The 22,507-nt window shown below is 45.7% G+C and overlaps 1 protein-coding gene across 1 annotated transcript in view; it reads left to right on the plus strand.

Moving 5' to 3' along the window:
- Positions 1–21,608, plus strand: part of WDR27 (WD repeat domain 27) — a 525,006-nt gene extending 503,398 nt beyond the window's left edge. The window contains exon 25 of the mRNA XM_088448950.1: positions 21,495–21,608. Within this exon, the coding sequence (XP_088305076.1) occupies positions 21,495–21,542 (48 nt within the window). The 3' untranslated portion in view covers positions 21,543–21,608. The remainder of the gene's footprint in view (positions 1–21,494) is intronic.
- The last annotated feature ends 899 nt before the right edge of the window (positions 21,609–22,507 follow it).

The following is a 22,507-nucleotide window of genomic DNA, read 5'->3' on the forward strand; positions in this document are numbered from 1 at the left end:
CCTCATTCAGAGCCGTTCGCTATTTGCGGTCGTTCGTTTAAAAACAAGCGGTGGCTATTCAAATGATCCGTACGCACATTGCAGTCTGTTCACACCTCTAAGTCTGAACGAACGAGCAAAACATACGCTCGTTTATTTGTTAAAAACGCCCCCTGGCCGCTCGCACCATACGTCATGTCCGCTATTTATTAGATTAATCGAGTACATCGACCAGCGTATGAACTGCTCGCTATTCTTGTGGTTGGTGTTTGCTACCACAAATTTGCGAGCAGTTCTGGCTCTAAAATAACCCAGTGACGTGGTCATTGACGCTGCTGTTTTAAATATACACACCCATAAAACGCCCGTTTTGACCTTTAAGCACGCCTGCGTTCGGATCTCCACTCCCCATTTTCAAGCACCTTCCCCTGTTACCACCCACATACGCCTCATTCTGTCACTCAAAATAGCAGGCACTCGCTATATAGCGTACAAACGATTTTCGGCCGCACTGACTGGTTCGCGCATGCGTACTAAAAAGCGTGCGCATGCGCAGATGTGCAAACATCGCTCGGAACGAGCGTACTGCCGCTAACGAGCGGCTCTGAATGAGGGCCAATGTTTGTTAATCATTAATGGTCAATGGCCATCCCTAGGAGACAGACAGCCGATGAAGAGACATTGGTGGGTCCGTGACTTGCTCTTCTTCATCGGGATGTGGTCTGTCCTGATTAGGTGACGAGAGCGCTGATTCGCTTTCTACCTTATTCCTGATTTTTTTCGTTAGGTAGACTCAGCGGTGCCATGTATCAACCACTGTGACTGCAACTGTGCCCTCCCAGGCTCAAGCGCTCCAGGCAATGTCCCTGTCAGCCTGCCCCTAACCATAATCCTTTATTTATCAGCACAAGCCCCAGTGTATTGTTAAAGTGGTGAATGTTAAGTAAGTAAGTGTATGTTAACTATGCCTAATGTAATGCTAGGTACACATTTCAGCAATCTAACTGACAGCACAATTATCTGTCAGATCATTGCTTACATCGTTACAGTGTACACACTTCTCTTTATCATTAAAATCGAATTGATTACAGGATTCTGTTATCGAAATCGGCTCAAAATGTTGTGCAGCAGGTCTGATCCAATCATTGCATCCAACTGCTTTGCACACGATAATCAGCCCTGGCTGCTGCATACACACTGTGAGATAATCTGACCCACCAGTCGAAAATCAGCTGAGTGACCTAATTATTGCACATTGTGTAGCCCACTTAAGTCTATCATATATAGGATAGTACTTTCCACAGGTGTATAGGGGAAATCCACGGTGAGCCACACCGACTGAGGGCCAACCCCCTGCTCTAGGGGTTAGCTTGTAGAGCATCCAGTTAATTTATACATTGTTACTCTACTAGAGGGTCAGAAACTTGGTGGAGCAGGACCATGGATGAACTTTGGAAACTACACTAAGATTAGCTCTCCTGCTAATCAAAGTGGGTGGTTCTGACACACCCCTGTCCCCTCCTTTATAAAGAGCCCCTGTTCTTTGCAGACTTGCTCTCTAATGGTTGGCCAAGTTCATCTGTGATGGCTGGCCACACCCCCTCTGATGACTAATAAAACCCTTTAAGCTTGGGCCCCTACCATTGCTTTGCCTGGTGGGTCCTTCATGCCCCATTCTGACACTGATCACATATGATATTGGTGTAGACTTGTATATTGTGATAGTTTCAACTTTGAATACAGAATGCCTGTGATTTGGGGCACAATTGCAGCCAGCTCATCTCCAATGATAGGAATAACAATAAGGGTAATTTGGAAACGGCAAATTATGCAGTTTTGTGGCATATTTAATTTTGTGCAAATATCCTCATTTGATTATTATGCACATAAAAATCAAACTCACTTCTGCTTTGGGGAGTGCCCCTGTTCAAGAGCCCTTCACTTTAAAATCAGACCTACACTACTCTCACGTTTGGACCACTATCCTTAATCAGTTACAACTTTAACATCTGTCTTTATTTCATGTGTCACATTTGAACTTGTTAATGGTTGTATTACATTGCTATATCCATAGCATGCAACTGATTGTTGCAAAAAGTATCCTATTATACAGTCTATCAATGGCTGATTACCATCACTTCTGAGCACATGCAGGGTCGGATTAAAGCTTGTGGGGGCCCCAGAGCAACTAAATTGTGGGCGGCCCCTTCAAGCCAAATGGAACCCACCAATGCCCCCCCCAAACCACCCCCAAGCCACACAGAGCCCTACTGCCGCCATCCCCGCACCTGATTACTTACCCACCATCCCCCTGATTCCAGCAGAGCTGCTCCCTAGTCCCCAATCAGCATCACTGACATGACACCAATGAGGAGACTCAGTCAGTTGGGAGCTGCTCTGCGCTCTGAGTGTGCTGCTGCATGCACTGTAGTACAGCTTAGCCCCCATCCCGGAACAGGTGCTACTGCATACCTGTTCTCGACAGGGTCATACTGACCCTTTGTGGGGGTCCCTCTGTGTGTGGGGGCCCTGAATCTGCTGCCTCTGTCACCCCCCCTTAATCTGGCCCTGGGTAGCAGATAGGGATGGAACCGAGCACCATGTAATTAGGCCCTACTACAGTACCTCCATCCCTGCCCTGGATTACTTACCTGTCGTCCTTACGATTCCAGCAAAGCTGCTCTCTAGTCTCCTCATCAGCGTCCCTGCCATGATGTGTCACGTGACACCAATGAGGGGACTCTGGGTCTCATTCAGAGCCGCTCATAAGCGGCCGCTCGTTCGTTCCGAGCGATGTTTGCACAACTGCGCATGTGTACAGATCGTAATACACATGCGCGAACCAGTCAGTGCGGCCGAAAATCGTTTGTTCGCTAAATAGCGAATGCCTGCTATTTTGAGTGACAGGAGGAGGCGTATGTGGGTGGTAACAGGGGAAGGTGCTTGAAAACGGGTAGTGGAATTCAGAACGCAGGCGTGCTTAAAGGTCAAAACGGGCATAATTAATACAGCAGCGTCATTGACCACGTCACTTGGTTATTTTATAGTCAGAACTGCTCGCAAGATTGCGGTAGGAAAAACCAACCACAAGAATAGCGAGCAAGTTCATACGCTGGTCGATGTACTCGATTAATCTAATAAATAGCGGACATGACGTAGGATGCAAGCGGCCAGGGGGCGTATTTTTCCAAAAAACGACCGCATGTTTTGTTCGCTCGTTCAGACCTAGAGGCGTGAACAGACCGCAAAGATCGAACGGTTCATTTGAATAGCCACCCCTTTTTTCTGAACGAGCGAGCGCAAATAGCGTCCGGCTCTGAATCAGGCCCAGAGTCAGTCAGGAGCCACTCTGCGCTGTATGCAGCAGCAATAAGCAGGGTCGGACTGGCCCACAGGGGAAATCCCTGGTGGGCCCCACTGCCCAAGGGCCCACCCCCTCCTCTAGGGATCAGGTTCCAGACTGTGCACTTGAATTATACATTATACATGCAGTATGTTACATTATACAGCACAGTACTATGGTGTATATTCAACAATCAATGCATTGTTGTTATTAATCTATTATGTATTGTATGCACTAGCAGTATTTACTAAATATATTTTTTAAGGGGCCCAGATCATACACTCTGTAATGGTTAGCTAAGCCTCTGTGGAAGCTGGCCACACCCCTTCTGGATGCTGGCCACACCCCTAAATATGGGCCCCTATCACTGCATTACCCTGGTGGGACCTTCATGCTCCAGTGCGACACTGGCAATAAGTGTGCTGCTGCATGCACTGTAGAAATCAGCCGCAGCAGCTGAGCCCCCATCCGGGAACAGGCACCACAGGGTACCTGTTCTCGGCAGGGTCACATCGACCTTATGTGGGGCCCCTGTTGCCCCCCCCCCCCTTAATCCGGCCCTGAGCACATGTAAATACAAAATCATTTTGCAGGGGGAAAGAAGCTCTGCAACCATTTTTAAAAGCAGGAATGTCCATCTAAGTGCACAATCTCCTCCTGCAAAAGGTTACTTTAATTATCTCATCTCACAGCATCACTTCCTTCTTTTGCATTTGAATGCAGAATGAGGAGTTCCTGTGGATAGCCAGGGTTTGGCAAAAGTACCCTGATCTGCCCAGTTCATCTAATCAGCACCAGCAAATGTTTGCACCCCAATTACTTCCAACTTGTCACACTAAAGGGGTCTATTTAAGAAGCAGTGATATGCTGGAGAAAGTTGATTTCTCTGCTATCTCCTATTTAAGAAGAGGGACAGGGGTGTCTAGAGGGGGGGAGGGGAGCGGGTACTTATTGTTAGAGGGGCCCGGGTCAGTTGCTAATGGTGACATTGTCCTCCTGTGTGGCCGCCAGCACCCCCTCTACAGCGGCAAGGAGGAAAGGATGTGAGGGTGGGGGCGTGTGAACTTAGGAGGAAGTCTCTCTTCATAGGTGATGGCTGCTGTGGGCGGGGCTATGTAATCAGCAGGAGACAGATAGTAAAGTCATTCTGTGGATGCAGCAGCTGCTGTTTGTCCCCCTATGATGCTGCCCCCTAAATACGACGGCTCATGGCTGCTCTGTATGGCCATGAAGAAGGATATTGCAGAAAGTCTACCCTTTCTGTTTGGTACTTATCACATCTCGATAGCCTGCTTTGGGGGCTGTGGTGTCTATTTTATTTATCCTGCAGCGGAAAGATCCTAGGAAACATCATCTTGAAATGATGTTACCCTATATCTATCTATATACTCTGGGTCATGTCTCATTGTGGCCGCTGGACATGAATATGCATGTTGCCGAAACTTAACCACGGTAGTGTTAGGTGAGAGTGAGAAACTGCAGCATACTGTAGGAGGGGAGTTTTCACTTCAAAGATGAGGCAGGATTGATAAATGACAGAGAAAAACATTCTAAATTGGAACGATACACGGTGATATTGAATGCTAACGTTTGTGGAAACAAAACATTATTCATAAATAGACCCCTTAGCCATGCAAAAACAAACATCCATACAGACACAATGACTAATAAAGGCACATATTGGCATATTATTTACTAACCATTGGTTTTTGAAAAAGTTTCAAACCAACCAAACCGTACATTTAGTAAAGCCAAACCCAACTGGATTCTAAAATCCCAAAAGGGTTTAGAACACTTTACAACATCGGACGCACAATCAATACTTTTATATAGAAGAGTATAGAAGCTCCCAGATTTACATAAAGGTTGGTTTTGTAAATGCCTGAAAACCGACCAAAACCAACCGAAAAACACGCCCAAATGATAGAGACATACCTGCGGCAGGCAACTTTGGGAGAAGCGCTGCACAGAATACTGACACAGAATCTATGCATGCTTCTTGGAGTTAAAAGCAATTAAAGATTTAAATGCTTTTTGTTTTTTTTTAAACTGCGTGAGGTCCCCTGTGAAATCCATAACCAAATCCTAGACCTTTCAGCCTGATCTGGTTATGGAAGATCAGGGGAAAAAACGGCGAGGGGTTCCCTCTATATTCTGGGTCAACCAGTCAGGGGGCTTACACCATAGTAGAGGGAGACACAGTGTGGAGTCCCCCTGCCATCATGTAAAACAAGATCCAAACTGATCAGCGCAGGGTTGGAAATCCTCAGAAAGTGGAGACCCCAAAAATAAAATGGCGTCCCCCTCAGGCTCTTCCTTGCACCGCTGGTGGCGGTGAGTACGGGAGTAATGTGTAAATGATAGATTTAATATTGTTCTTTACAAGGCACTTGGAGAACCACAAGTGTCAGTATGACCTGACACTCTCAACCAATCAGCGGGAGATGCCATAGAAACTATAAGGTGATTGGCTGAGAGTGTTCGGCTAATCAGTGCTTCTCCATGGTTAGTGCAGTGTCCCACGTAGGAACAGTCATCTTGCGTTTAGCACTGTACAATATGTCCGTGGGCTCGTTTTTCCAAGAGCCCGGACTACTACATAGGCAAGGGGACAAAGCACATCCAATGAGTAGGTAAATATGAAGTGTGAGTGTATTTAATAAAGTGTTAAAACAATCAGTGTGTGTGTCCTGTTGTTTCTGTGATATTTTCTTTACATTAGAACTATAGGAGTGTGGGGTACAGCCCTGAGCTTTCAGTCCAGGGCTGGTAGATCCTTCGGAAGGGGGACCCCAATTTTTTGGGGGGATCCCCATTTTTCAGATGATTTTCAGTCCTGGCCTGACCAGTTTGGGGCTGGTTTTATGTGACGGCAGAGGGACCCCATGCCTTGTGTCCCCTTGCTATGGTGTAACCACCCCTGCTGGTTCAGCCCATTGCTGGTTAATGGAAAATAGGGGGAAACCCAATCTGGTTTTTACCTTGATTTTCCAGGGCTGGTTATGGATTTAGGAGGGGGAGCACAGAGGGCCCCCTTGCAGTGTTTTAACCTTTATTTTATTCTTTAATTGCTTTTGACAGTAAGAAGCCTGCACAGATCACAGTAATCTGTTCAGTGCTTCCATTTGGCGGGTTTGTTGTGTTTTGAACTGATGGCATTTAGAGCTGCAAAAAAACCCACAGACATTGTCGGGTTTCAATTAAAGCCGAAACCCGCCGGATGATAAATCTGCGTTTTGTTAGGGAGTAACGCGCCGCCATTAGCAGTCTGTTTTGAAACCAACACTAATCCGACCTTTAGTACATTTACTCCATAATCTTTTTTCAGTTTCTTAATGTATATGACGGTTTGTGTGTAGAGGAGATACCCTTATTTATCCCATAAGTCATTGTATAAAAGAAAAAAAACGTATCACTCGTATGTTATAATTTATTGACAATAATACATTTTGTTTAACTTTTTCCATATATACATATGTACACCGTACACCTAAATCTCACATTGCTCAATTGATATTGTCCACATGACACTAAATACATGTAAATGTGGGCTTTAATTAATTGATGTGTGCTAGCTTCATAGTCTGAGAAAGTAACAGGCTCAGTATGGGTGAAAAATTTTACTCAGGTTTATTTTTCTCCACAGCCGGTATAAACAGAAACTATTTCAACACATAGTAATTTGATAAGTACAGATGAAACCTAAACAAGATGTTGCATGAATGGAAACCTTATAGCTCAGTCTCGTCTCTTGAGGAAGGGAACCTATCTGTACATATCTGCTTCAGTAGCTAAATGAAAATATGGAAAACATATGGCTTTGATACCACATTGCTGGGATTCTACAGAGGAAGGCTTCCAGATTATTTGACCCAAACATGGTCCATGTAATTTACTGTAAAGATTGTCCAAGATAAATGTCAATCCATTTACTTCCCATAACAATGTCTCTCATTTCTAATTTATGAAATGGAAATATTTGGTCTTTTATAAATATTAGCATCATAGTTGGCTTTTTTTTAATAGACTGCTGTAGCCAGCGATGAGTACATTTCTTAGTTTTCTATAAAGAACTAGAATGCTGAAAAAGTTGAATTAATCTCCACACTGTGACATAACACTGGCATTATTGAAAGTTAGCATTGTACACTTCTACTGCATACATTGGCAACATTCCAGTGCTCAACAAAGGCTCCCTGTCAGATATATTCTGTGTGCCTATGTGTGTGATTTCATTCTAGCAAGCGTACATTACAGATGTTCTCAGCCAGTAATACAATCCATTAATGTGGACCTGTTATCCCTGCATAACACTCAACTGAATATGGAGCTTTATAGTTAACTGGTTTTCAAAATAGAAAGAAGTTACCTTCCTTTCTGCAAAGTAAAATAGCCGGATAATCTTTATACATGGAGGTTTACAGGGAGGACAATTTGTTTTAAATGCAGAAGTAGTGAGGTTCCTGCCAGTTAAAGGAACTGTACCATCACCATCTTTCTTAGGCCCTCACTTCCCCAAAAGCCGCCTCTGCTCTTCAAATGACAGTGTTGAAAAGTTCTATAGCTGGGCACTAATGCTCCTTGGGCTGGACCCTCTGCTTCTTTCCCGATTCCCATGCATATGTGATGTCATAACATCATGAAGAGGGGTCAGAAGCTGACACTTCGCATGGCTCTCCAGGCTGCCTCTTGCATACCCACTCTTATGGCCATGGTGCTGAGCCCTCTTCTGCATGCTCAAAGGCAGGGCCGGATTAAGGGGGGGGCGACAGGGGCGGTCGTCCCTGGGCCCCCACACACAAAGGGGCCCCCACTAGCAGCGGTGCAGCCGGTATGACTTTACCCGCCGCTAGTGTAGTGTAGACCGTGCAGTGAGCGCGGCCACACTACACAGTGACAAACACACAGCCGCCGACGGCAGCTGTGTGTTTGTTACAGCAGCCGATGAGAGTCACACAGACTCTCATTGGCTGCTGCTTCAACGGAGGAAGCCGGCTGGAGCTCACTTATGAGCTCCGTCTTCCGGCTCCCCCCCGGGGGATGATGGGAGTGACGTCATGACGCTGACGTCTCTCCCATACTGCAGGAGAAGAGGAGCCAGAGCGGACAGCGTCGGTCGCGTCAGGAGCGGGGTTTCAGGTAAGTTGTGTTTTTTTTGTTTGTTTGTGTGTGAGTAAGGGGCACTGCATAGGGGGGGCCGCTTCATGGGGTCACTGGGGGCAATGCATAGGACAACTACTGGCGGCACTGAATAGGGGTGGGCTACCACTGGGGGCAGTGTATAGGGGGTCTACTTCTGGGGCAATGCATAAGGGGGGACTACTGGGGGCACTATATAAGGGGCACTGCATGGGGGGGTCCACTACTGCCTCTGGGGGCACTATATAAGGGGCACTACTGAGGGCACTGTATAGGGGGACCACTACTGGGGAGTTATATAAGGGGCACTGCATAGGGGGGACCACTATTGGGTCTGGGGGCACTGTATAGGGGGACCACTACTGGGGCATTATATAAGGGGCACTGCATAGGGTGGGGGACACTACTGGGTCTGGGGGCACTATATAAGGTGCACTAATGGGGGCACTGTATAGGGGGACCACTACTGGGGCATTATATAAGGGGCACTGCATAGGGGGGGACCACTACTGGGTCTGGGGGCACTGCATATGGGGACCACTACTGGGGGCACTGCATAAGGGGCATTACTACAGGGGATGGTGGTATATAGTGGCCCCCACAAGTCTGTTGCCCAGGGGCCCCCACAGACCTTAATCCGGCCCTGCTCAAAGGTTTCCCTGGAGGCTCGATTAGAATACCAACATTTTGCTATGGGGCTCAGTGATACACTGTTCTGCACCTAATTGTTCATTGTGTGCTGCAACTTCTGTATTCTTTCTCATGGCTGCTTATTCTTTTAAGCTTTCGATATGTAGATGCTTTCCCCTGGGCCACTTACAGCTCCTTGTCCCAGATAAATAACTGCAGTACAAACACGGTATATTCTGTCACTCCTTATTTATACTCAGCAAAAAAACTAATTGACTCACATTTAAAGAAGTTGTCAAATTTAGCAGTTGGTATGTAACATGGCTGTTTTGCTTTGTATTAAATGTTTTGCTTTGTATTAAATCAATACATGTTGGAGGAAACTTACTAACTAGTGATATGTCTGGGGGGAAGCAGTCGGGAAGCCGATGGACGGAATCCTGACCGGTGGCTTCCCGGCTGTCTAATCCCGGCAAGGGATAAATGACAGGTGTCGAAACCCCGGTGCCTGTCATTTTACCTACACCTGGAGCCCGACACCCGGCTTACCGATCGAAGGTAAGCTGGGCGCGGACAGCTGCGGGGGGGGGGGGCAGGGTTAGCTTTAGGGTTCCCGGGGGGGACTTAGGGTTAGGCATCCCCCGGGAGTTTAGGGTTAGGCTAGGGGAAGGGGGGGTTAGGATTAGGCACCCCCCCTGGGGGGGAGGTTAGGGATAGGCATCCCCCCGGGGACTTCGGTTTAGGTGGCGGGGAAGGGGGGATTAGGTTTAGGCACTTAAGAGGGGGGATTAGGGTTAAGCACTTGGGGGGGTTAGGGTTAGGCATCCCTAAAGGAGGGTTAAGGGGGAGAATAGGTTAGTCATTACTTACCTCTCGACGATCGGTATTTTCACTGCTGCCGGGATGCCGCTGACAGGATTTGAACCGCCACCCGCAATCATACTGACTCCATTTTTGGGATCTGTCATAATACCGATTGCGGTAATTCCGGCGTTAAGAATGCTGGTGCTGGAATCCTGAAGGTAAATAGCAGGGTTAGGGGAAGGGTTAGGGTTAGGCACTAAGGGGAGGGTTAGGGTTTGGCAATAAGGGGGGAGGGTTAGGTTTAGTGTGCAGGGAGGTTAAGTTTAGGCACTGGGGGGGAGGTTAGGTTTAGGCACTAGGGAGGGACAGGGGGAGGGTTAGGATACCGACCAACAGGTGTCTGTATTACCCTGCCTGGATGCAGGCATCGTGATTCTGACCCCCGGCAACGTGTACCCAACCCAAATTTTTGGCTTATATGAAACTGCCACATATTGCCAGCAGTTTTCATCTCCACACCGCAGGATTTACTAAACTGAAATCCCAGTGATGTATGATGATTTGAATAGTCCCAGACGACATGCGATTTAGGCAAAAACATTGTAAAAAAAAATGAGGTGTGTGATAGCTCAAACCGCATGCAGAGCATAACAGGAGGCCCAATACACATTAATTACTGAGGGTAATCATCATTGAGTAATTGTGAAAAAATAATGTTTTATTATTTATTGGGGGACAATGATTTCATGAATATATTAAAGGGGCACAATTTATGATTGTCATAAGCATGTACAAGGGCCAGCATGTACAGGCTGGAATGGAGCCAGAAGTTATCCAGTTGGTTTTCCCAACTGTACTAATGGCTGGATCTCACCCAGTTTAGTCACCCAGCATTTGGGCAAACTCTTCAATAATGGATTGATGCATCAGGATAGGCTGGTCGGTGGTCAGCTTTGCCTTGAAAGAAAATTATATTTACAAAAAATATTTTATAGTGTTAACTCCTCTATAAACACCTTAACAGCTGGAGAATGTTATTAGCAATGTAAAAACATTCTGCACCCCTACAGACAATGACATATTCACCTGCTAAACTAAATGCATTAATCACGTAAAAGGGGCTGTTCATGCAAAAATAGGTACAAGACATCACAATGTGTCTGTACACTTTACAATCAGCCGCTTGATGTGTCTGGCCTGACATCACAACAAGGCGGGCTTTTAAATTTGCCTGCCCAGTTGAGATGTCAGTATCGGTAGTAAGTGTATGAGCAGTCATCGGGTCACCCGTTCATACAGCCACATACACCGATATATCTTTCAGATATACCGACATCGGCTGTGCTGCAGGGCTGACCTGATATGTCTGTGAACTATGCCATTCAGGCATATCAGGTGTACACGCTTGCCAATGCACTCTCTATATATTGCTTATCCATAGAACGAGCCAAATATCACCAATTGTGTACCCACCTTAAGATTGTTCGTTATTACGGAACAGCTATTTCCCTATATGAGCCTTTAAAGATAATCAGCTGGCAAATTAGCATTCCAGAGTCTATTAGGACAAACAGTTCACAAATATATGATGATTAACTGAAGTTTAATCCGACTCACAGTGGCTCCAGTTTATTGGCAAAATGTCCAGCACAACTGAAGATTCAAACGTATGGAGAGGAGTGGCAGTCATCCAGAGTAAAGTGACTTCCAGCTCCATACCAATCCTTGCGCATCTCTCCAATAATTATTTGCAGCTTCATCAGAAGAAATATTAATAAGACCATTTCTATTGTCAATCAAAGGGATGTAGTTATGATGTCGATGGACGGAATGCCGGCTGTTGAAATCCCGGCGTCGGAATCCCAACCCGGGACTAAACATAGGCGCATAAATCCCGATGCCAGATTAGATACCGACGCCGGAAACCTAACAGCCAGCGTCCCGAACGTAAGTATAGTGGGGCCGGGTTAGGTGTTAGCCCCTTGGCATATATAGCTACAGTTATTTACCTTTTTGGCAATTATAAGAGCTTGTTGAGTGACTATTTGTGTTCTTTTTTACTTTGCAAATTATTTACCTGAGATGTGCCAAAATGCTCACATAGAATTGCACTGTATATACAGATATATAGAATGCATTTGGGATAGGGTTGATTACACAGTGAAATCAGGTCACTATTACTTTTTAGACAAGTCAGCCTATTGGCTTAGATGAACTTGCTACACTAAAACCTTACCTGCTAAACTCCTATATTTTATACAATCTCTTATTTAAATTAAGAAATAATAGCGAGGTAATTTTAGAGTTGCGCACAAGTCCTTTTTTGCAAACAGATTTAGCATTTTTCACTACTGTGTATTCTCCTTATCCAAGCACAGACATTTACAGGTGAGTCAGAGGGGTATATGTACTAGTGGATTTTTAGAAGTGGAGATGTTTCCCATAGCAACTAATCAGCTTCTAGCTATTATCTTCTAAAAGGTGCTAGAGAAATGTTAAGTAGAATATGGTTGGTTGTTATGGGCAACATCTAAAAACCCGCACTTTAGTAAATATACCCCAGAGTTATATGCATCTCAGTCACATCTCTACCTGTGGCTGAATGGATGCAATTGGGGGGTAATGAGGCGTTTTCATGTAGGCTATGTTGAGTGAGGGTATGTAGTGGGCCATGTAGGTGGAATTGTGGGCAGTGTTGGACTGGGGCATGAAGGGCCCACAAGGGAATGCAGTGGTAGGGACCTAAGCTTAAGGGGTGTAGCCATCAGAGAGAGACATGGCTAACCATTAGAGCGGACATACAAAGAACAGGGCCCCTTTATAAAGAAGAGGACAGGGGTGTGTCATGACCCCCCACTTTCATTGGTAGGAGAGCTAATTTTGATGTCCTTTCCATAGAAATAAACCAAGCACCCAAGTTCATCCATAATCCTGCTCCACCAAGTTTCTGACCCCTAAAGGAGGGGGTGGAACCCTCAGGCAGTGGGGCCCACTGGGGATTTCCCCTGTACACCTGTGGGCAAGTCCAACTCTGATTGCGGCTATGCTGAGTAGTGCATACACAGTGATCTGTCTAATTTCAGGTGGAGTTCTTGCACCAGGTATACGGCTGGTGCAAGTACGCACTGATAATGATGAGGCTATTTGAACAAATGGATGCATAGTGGTGGTGCAACCGCATAGATGCATGCAACTTAGTATGCGAGTAAATATCGGCATTTAGGCCCTCATTCAGAGCCGTACGCTCTGAGCAGAGCGCACGCTCTGCATGAGGGCCGGGCTCCATTTTCATGGAGCGTCCTCCTGGACGCTCGTATAGCTGTGGGTCACCACCCACAGGCTATACGAGCGTGCATTTTGATGGCCGCGATGGTCGTGACCATCGCGACCATCGAAATTGCGAGCCGGAGCCTGCGGTTGAGGTTTTCAACCGCAAGCTCCGGAGTGATTTTGGCTCTATCAGAGCCAAAATCACTCCCACTGACATCACTAGTGATGTCAGTGGGCCGGCTTCTGACGGGAGGCGTTCTCGTGGGAACGCCCCCGTCAGGGAGGCACGCCCCCGGCACGCCCACCAAAGGGGGTGTGCTGTCAATCAACATTGACAGCACGCCCCCTTTGATCGGACACAACGAGCGAAGGAAAGTCCTTCGCTCGTCGTGTCTGGCGCATGCGCACGACGGAGCTCCCTCCGTCGTGCGCATGCTCAGTGCAGACCATCGACCCACTTGCGAGCGGACAGCCGCTCGCGAGTGGGTCTGAATCAGGCCCTTAGTTCTGTGCATGCAGTACAAGTGTAATTGCGGATGACTTGCATGCAATTTGATTTGGCCCCACAGTGGAGAGTGGGTATTCAGACAGGCATAGAGGAGTAACAAGTCTACCACCACTTCTCCTTCCAGTGATGCATAAGACTATAGCCTGTATTCTAATATACAGTACTTCCATGTACTTATTGAAGGTCAGGTGAGACTGAGGGCCTGATTCAGCAAGGAACACAGCTGAGAATTCGCACACACCCTGCCACTGCGAAAATATGCTAATCAATGCATTTGCACTGCCGCCGCAGCACAAAATGCAGACGCCCAGCGCTACATACAGCCGCCCCCTTACCTTTACTCGCAGCCTGAAAAGTTTTCAAGATAGCGCAAACATCGGTAACATCGAGAACCATTAGACCCATACGCATAATAGTGGTTGACCTGACCTAACTAAGATTTTGGCTATCTTCCTGTGTGCAACTAGACCTCTGGCTGCGTATGCTGCCGCAGAGGCTTATTTATGCACGCCCCTGTAATGGTGTCCCAATGGTTCGCCCGACCACCCCCAAACGACACTTCCTGTCACTCAATACCGGAAGGGTTTGCATACACACTGCGATCCCTTACCCGATCGCAGTGGCTAGTTCGCACATGCACAGTGCTATGCATATGCATGCACAGTGCGAAACAATAGACCGGGTACGTGCGAATTCGCGGCTGCGTTCCGTGCTGAATCAGGCCCTGAGACTTAAATACAACACTGTCATACAAACCACAGCAGCACACATTGGGCTTGATTTACTATTCAGCACTTCTGAAGGCCAGCGTATCATTGACACTTTCAGATGCTGGATATAAAGGTGCAATAATATTAAATACATAAGTAGGCGTGGCTCTAAAAAGCGGTGCATAGTACATTTACAGTAACCCATTGTCACACAACCAAATATCTCTCTGAGATTTTACTTAGCATTGTAAAGGTTACACATTTAATATCAGCATAGCACTCACAAGGGCACAGAATTAGAAAGCTACAGTACATGTCTGGTTGCTTTCAGCCCGCTTGTTTTTTTCAGTATTATAGTGTAAATCCATTACTACTTAGCACTTTGAAGACTTTTTGGACTGTTTTGTTTTTCTCACAGTCTTGACATCAGATAACCATGAGAAAGAGTCATTATAAGTATATGGAAGTAGTTTTTTTTATAAGTTTGGGGGACACAGCCTGTAAAGTGACAGTTAGGAGTTGATTGGTTGGTGCTATTTATCTCCAATTTTATCTCTCTCCAAGCTTTATTAAATCTCCCCCTTAAGGTGGGTTTGCGGCGAAATAGGGGTTTTAAAACAATGGGCATTGACGGCAGCTTTCAAAACACAGTCAAAACCAATGCTTATTAAATACCGTATTTTGCATCTTCTGGCGATGTTCATTGATTTTGAAATGAAACTCAATATATATCAAATTTAGCCCATAGAGTTACAAAAACATGCACTGAGAAAGAAGTTTGGATATATTATATTATGAAGATTTTCTTTTTAGATTTAAACTAATACCTGTTTTGGCATTATATTTGTTTTTCTTACCATCTGCTTACATGCCTGCTTGCAAACAGTGGCCCTGATTCAGAGCCGGACGCTCTGACAGAGCGCTCGCTCTGAATCAGGGCCGGGCTATTTTTTTTTTTTTTAGAGCGGCCTCCTGGCCGCTCGCATAGCTTTACGTGACCACCCACAGCTATAGCGAGCAGCCAGGAAGATGGTCGCGATGGTCAAGACCATCGCGACCATCGGGCTTGCGACCATCGGGCTCTCGTTGTCACAAGCCCCAGAGAGATTTCGCCTCAAACAGAGCCGAAATCTCTCCCACTGACATCACGAGTGATGTCAGTGGGGCCGGCCCCAAATGGAGGCGTGCACATGGGAACACCTCCGTTTGGGCAGCCACTCCCCGGCCCGCCCACCAATGGAGGCGTGCTGTCACTCATCATCGACAGCACGCCCCCTTTGGTACGAGACCCGGAGCGACAGCTTGCCCATCGCTATCCGGGTCTCACGCATGCGCACGACGGAGCCGGCTCCGTCGTGCGCATGCGCTCTGGGCCACCATTGACCCGTTTGCGAGCACTCAGCGCTTGCGACCGGGTCTGAATCAGGCCCACTGTCAGGTTTAAGATGGGTTTGCGGCGAATTAGGGATTCTAATAACAATGGGCAGTGACGGCAGCTTTCAAAACACAGTCAAAATCAATGCTTATTAAATACAATATTTGGGCCTAATTCAGGTTGGATTACAAGGCTGCGGATGCACGCAACAGATCGATGTTCGCGTTCTGTGCATGAATATGCATCGCAGTGCGCGTGCGAGCAAGCCGGCTACTGTGAACGGGTATGCAACCGCAGCAGGCATGCAGCAGCACAAAGAAATGATTGATAGGAAGCACCGTTTGGGGCTGGAGAAAGGGGGTGGTTGAAGGAGCGCAGGCGTGCCTGTGCGTTTTAATGCTGTTACAGGGGTGTGGATAATTAAGCCCCTGCGATGGCATACGCAGCCAGAGGTCTAGATGGCGACACGAAGTTTCACAGTTTGTGAGTCAGGGTCAGCTCAACCACAACCATAGGTATGGGTCAGATGTTATTTGATGTTACCAATGTTTTTGCTGACTTGCAGATGTATGTAATGGGAAGTGGGCGGCTTTATACAGTGGTGGACAGGGGCTGGCTGGCAACTTTTAGCCTGGGGGGCAAATGCATGCAGGCGGCCCTGGCAGAGGAGTAGCGTGTGTGTCCGAAGAGTATGCGTGCTACGGCGCCCCCCCCCCCTCCAGTGTTCCAGGGAGGAGGCGGGTCCATATGGAATTAATGTAAGGTAAAAATAAAGATTAGGGCAGCCCCCTGTCGTAGTGCCCATATGCAGTGCCCGTGTGCCACAGGAGAGAACACCCTTATGCAGGCCTCCAGTAGTGCCCCCAGTAGTAGTCCCCCCCTTGTAGTGCCCCCAGTAGTAGTAGTCCCCCCCTTTGTAGTGCCCCCAGTAGTAGTAGTCCCCCCCTTTGTAGTGCCCCCAGTAGTAGTAGTCCCCCCCTTTGCAGTGCCCCCATTAGTAGTAGTCCCTCCATTTGCAGTGCCCCCAGTAGTAGTAGTCCCCCCCTTTGTAGTGCCCCCATTAGTAGTAGTCCCCCCCTTGTAGTGCCCCCAGTAGTAGTAGTCCCCCCCTGTAGTGCCCCCAGTAGTAGTCCCCCCCCTTGTAGTGTCCCCAGTAGTAGTAGTCCCCACCCCTTGTAGTGTCCCCAGTAGTAGTAGTCCCCAGTAGTAGTAGTCCCCCACCCCCCTTGTAGTGCACCCAGTAGTAGTAGTAGTAGTCTCCTTATAGTGCCCCCAGTAGTAGTAATCCCCAGTAGTAGTAGTCCCCTCCCCCTTGTAGTGCCCCCAGCAGTAGTCCCCACTTGTAGTGCCCCCAGTAGTAGTAGTCCCCCCCTTGTAGTACACCCAGTAGTTGTAGTCCCCCACCCCCCTTGTAATGCCCCCAGTAGTAGTAGTCCCCCTTTGTAGTGCCCCCCAGTAGTGCCAGACACCCCCCCCCCAGTAGACACACGTAATATAAAAAACAAAATAAAAAAAAACCACCTGAATCCCCGCTCCCGCCGCCGCCATCTGCTCCTCCGTCTGTCCTCCCGGGCCGCTCTGCATTATGGGAGAGACGTCATATGACATCATGACTTCTCTCCCATTGCCCACTGCGGGAGCCGGAAGATGGAGCGGCTCCCGCAGTGGGCGCAGCAGCAGCTAATGAGAGTCTGACAGACTCTCATTGGCTGCTGCTTACAACAAACACACAGCTGCCGGAGCTGGCGGCTGTGTGTTTGTCAGTGTAGCGCTGACCAAACTCCGTCCGGTCAGCGCTACACACGCGGTGCAGTCTGTGTCACAGTGACACAGACTGCACCGGCCCGCGGCCCGCGGCCCGCATGACGCTGCGGCCCAGGGGGCACATGGCACCCTGCCCCCCGGCCCAGCCCGCCACTGGTGGTGGACGTCTTGGTATAGTGCTGCGATTGCACTGCGATCACATCCATTTGCATTTTGTCGTAGCGAGTGGGTGCGTGCGATTGCAGACTTGCGATCTATGCTGAATCAGGCCCTTTGAAGCATTGAATCTGCTGGCAATGTCCATTGATTTTGAAATGAAACCCGATATTTATCAAATTTAGCCCATAGAGTTAGAAAAACATACATTGCACTGAGAAAGAAGTTTGGATATACTATACTATGAAGATTTTCTTTTTAAATTGAAACTAATACCTGTTGTGGCATTATATTTGTTTTTCTTACCATCTGCTTACATGCTTTCTCCCACTATAGGTTCTGATTTCAAAGAGTGGACATACAGTAATTTAGTTTGGTTATTTTTAAAATATTAGATCCATATCCTCATAGAATTGAATTTTACTCTATTATGTACCTTTGATAAAAACAACATATTCTCAGTAAAGGATAGGAATATTAAGTTTAGCTTTAAGGCAGTCCTGATTCAATCAAGATAATTGACTTTGAATTGTCTGTGCTTTATGTGAATTGTAATAGTAGAAGCTAAGTAGTCTAAAGCAATAACTCCATTTAAAACTTTGTATATTTCCTTGTGATGACATAATCTCTCAGTCATGTTCCGTGGATTTTAGAAGATTATATGCTATTATAGTGATCATATATTAAAATAAAGTACCAAAATAACCCCTGGTACTGAAATATACTAAAGATAAAACAAAAATAAAGAGCTGCAGGAAGTATAGTTTGGGCTACAGAGATGAACCACAATCATATATTGCTGGTATGTATATTATTAACTTATATTGGATTTAAACAAATTCATATTCAAATAGAATTCACATGTGACATTTATTAAATAATGTCTAGTATACTGTATAGTTACAATATTAATTGCAGAGCTGTAGTGTCCAAAGTTTTACAGTTTTTGTTGGGATATGATTTAAAAATGTCAACAAGTGAGTTTATGACATTAGTACAGGTACTTTCATATTCAAGAGTATAATGGCCTGTACACAAGGGACCATTATACAACGATCAGATGTTGTTGTCTGATCGTCCTGCATGTGCTGGATGTTCGATATCGAACATCCAGCAACATGCACCAACCCCCAAACAATGTAACGACCGCGGGTCCCAATAGTAAACAGGCTAACCTGGTCGATATCAACCAGGTTGGCCTGCATGCACGGGCGATGGTCGATATCGATATCGACCATCCGTGCCTGCGCATCAGCCATCATTAGGTCGTTGGAGGGGTTAAAAAAAGGGATGATATAAACGATCAAACAATAAACGATATTGTTATCGTTTATATCGTCCTTTTTATCTGACCGTGTGTATGCACCATAAGACTATTATGAATGCTGTATAGAGCTTCCATGTCTTCTGGTGTTTCCCAAGCCAATGCTATACCTACTTTTTGCCACCTGGAATATTTAACCAAAAATGGTTATGTGTCCAAAAATTTGTATGGTTATGCACCTAGGAGCTGATTCAGACCCGCTCGCTATGATGCGAATGCTAGTAGCTGGCCGTTAGTCGCTTTCTGCGCATGCGTATGCATTGCAATGCGCGTGCGTGAACCAGAGATCGGGATGCATTTGCTCGCTGCGCATAGACTGCCCAGCAGAGTGAGTGACAGGAGAAGCCGTTTGTGGGTGGTGACAGGGGCAGGCCACTGGAAACGGGGGAGTGGAGGTGCGAATGCAGGCGTGCCTGAGTGTCTCAACGCCGTTTCAGAGGCGTGCATAATTAACAGGTAGCGTCATGGTACACGTCACCTGGTTGTATTTCACACTGAAGTAATCGCAGTGCTTATGGCAGGGTATAGTCAACCTCAAGCGCTGCAATCGCATCCAAAGGTGCTCGATGTACCAATGGTTTCATGCACTTCCAGGAGATGACATGCGCAAGTGGGTGTCTTATGAATGGCTGGTGGGCATCTGCATACACACAGTGATCACACGCCAAGACAGAGTGGGCGTGCTCATGCCTTGCAGTGCGATCGCTTGCCTTGCTGGGCGTGCGCTGGATTTGCATACGAGGGGTGCAAGCGAACGCATCTAGCGAGTGGGTCTGAATGAGCTCCCTAGATCAATAAAATAAGTTCTAATTGACATCTGTCCACAATAAGATCCAAACGAACAGTTGGGCAATATGGAGTCAACAACCAATTGGAGAATGTTTCTTCTTAAGGCCTAATTTTTGGGCCACACTGATGAAAGGCCAGATGCGTATATGAATGGACAAATTGGTTGTTTGGTGATGGGTGTGTTATTAATGGGTAAAAAAAAATGATTTGCCTAATGAAACTTAATATGTTGGCTACTAGAACTTACTGGAATAGCTGTTTATTTGAAGTGTTGATGGAAATGCACTACTTTTGGGGGTTGTTTGCGTCCTGCACTAAAACGACTCCAGAGATGCTGGAAGAGGTTCGACTGAGCTTACTCGTGATGCCAAATTGGCTATGTCCTGTCACTCAGATCTTTCCCGAGTTGCAATATCTTTCAGTGTGTTACCAGCTTAAGGATTGTGGGGTGCTGCTTCCATCATCTGAAGCAGATTGCGCTGATCTGATGACTTTGTTAATACATAGAAAACTCCAAACACCAAAAATGGAGATGTTTGCTAAGTGAAGTAAACACCATATTGGGCCTGATTCTGAGTCGCACACAAAAACGCCCGCAACAGTGTCTATTGGCGGTCGCCCTTCTGCTAATTTATGCAATTGCACAAAAACTCTTACCCTTGTGTACATCTGTGCAGCCGAATGTGAGTCCTTAGCTGTGGTCTCCGCCTGACCACGGCCTCCTATGCTTGCGGCTGAGTGTCTGTGAACGCAGCCACCTGCATTGACACGCCTGTAACATTCCCATAATACGCCCACTGAACAACCCATGTTTATGAGCACTAGTAGCTACCGCCCAGGAACACCCATCACTTTTCCTCCACCTATCTGATACCGTCTGAATCGATCGCAACATCGTCTTAGTGAGTATACTCTGTGTAACGCATGCGCCGTAGGGGTTTTCAGAATTTTTTGCGCATGCGCAGTTTCAAATGATTTCTCTAATACGTGAACATCCACATTGCGTGTGGCTCTAAATCAGGCTTATTATATTTTAATTGTATAAGTATGCAACTGTGATATGGTTTTCACTAGATGAAATATCACTATATGGAAACTTGCTGCTGGGTGCAAATATTAATTTTACTGGAAGTTAAGGTTGTTTAAATGGCTATTTCCCTTACTGTGTGCCTATTGCACATCGATTGAAATGCTGACTTACAGTATACATAATAGTAATCCTTTAATAAGAAAACATTTAGATAAATTAAAAAAATCTCCACTCTCCTTAGTACAGAAACCCCATTCTTACTACAGAAATCTTCACTGGTGCTAATCCTATATCAAAGCAGATGACTGACTTACATTGATGAAATATAATAGTCTTGTGGTGGCACAAAGTAGTGCACATGCCGTAGACATTTTATTCCACTGAACAATGAGATTGCAGATGCTGAAAATGATGGTATTATATATCCAAATGATGTTTGTAGTTCATACAGTATGCTTAGTAAGCAGTTTTGTATGCGGTATCATCATATAGGTTTCACATATGTTAAACACATGTTTTATAGCGTTGTTTTCTCCAGAAGAATTTTGTTTAAATATAGAGGAAAATTTACATTGATAAACTGACTTGTCTTCATTTATTTTGTCCCAAATATATACAGTTCTAATGTTTAAAGTTATTCTAATGCCTTTTTTTTTACTTTCATTTTTTTTAGTTAACCACTTGTACATTGGATGGAAATCTACAAATGTTTCTTCCTTGAATAGAGAGATCATTGGCTCAGATGGATGCTTATAAGCTCAAAAGACCGGTTCCCTTACATCTCTCTAAACTGTTACTATTGCAATAAAATATGAACTAATTTTTTTAAATCTCAGTGGTTATACTTGTGATTTCTTTTTTTGCCCCTAATTAGGAGTGTTGAATAAAGTTGAACAATTGAATAATTGAAAGAGCTAAACTAAAAACACTATAGATATTGTCAGTTAAAAGAATAAAATCACCAGCTACTGTATAGCTAAAATCTTACTGACCAGCAGCCATGATGGCTCTAGGTACGATCACCAGGGGTTTGTGTTTTGTAGCTGGCTCAAGACTGGAAGGAAGGATAATGCAGCCCACCAGAGGTTATCACATGTGACTTCACATATGTAAATGCCTTTATTTTTTTATTTTCTTATATATTTTTTTAATTTTTATTGAAGCAATGAATGTTACAGCAGTATATAATTGGTGTATCACATTGCCAATAAAAAGGTAAAACACAAAAATAATTAGTAAAATCAGTAATTCAAACGACTGTTGTTACAGTATAAGATTTGGGAACAACACAGCCTAAAGGTCAAGGGTAACCCTAAGACAATAAAGATTCACAGAGAACAACAAAATAAGAATTAAAAAAACAAAAACACAAAAAAAAACAAATACATGATACCATCATCTTAATGTACAGGAATACTGGCTGAAAAAAATAATAAACAAAATAAAACAAAAACAAAAGAAAAGGGGTTGTGCTAGCCCCTCCCTCCAAATCCCCCACAGCCAACCGAGACAGAGAAAGCTAGAGGACAATGGGAGGATCACCCTCTACCATTCAGGACATATACCAAATAGTATTTGACAATGAGCCATGTAATTGAGATCTAACAGCACTGGATGACATTGTGATGTAACTTTCCCACACACCAAAAAACTGTTCCACTTTCTTGTCTCCCTCCAACACTACTC

This window comes from Taudactylus pleione, unplaced genomic scaffold (assembly GCF_031769625.1).
Source record: "Taudactylus pleione unplaced genomic scaffold, aTauple2 ptg000473l, whole genome shotgun sequence".
In the NCBI taxonomy this organism is placed as follows: domain Eukaryota; kingdom Metazoa; phylum Chordata; class Amphibia; order Anura; family Myobatrachidae; genus Taudactylus; species Taudactylus pleione.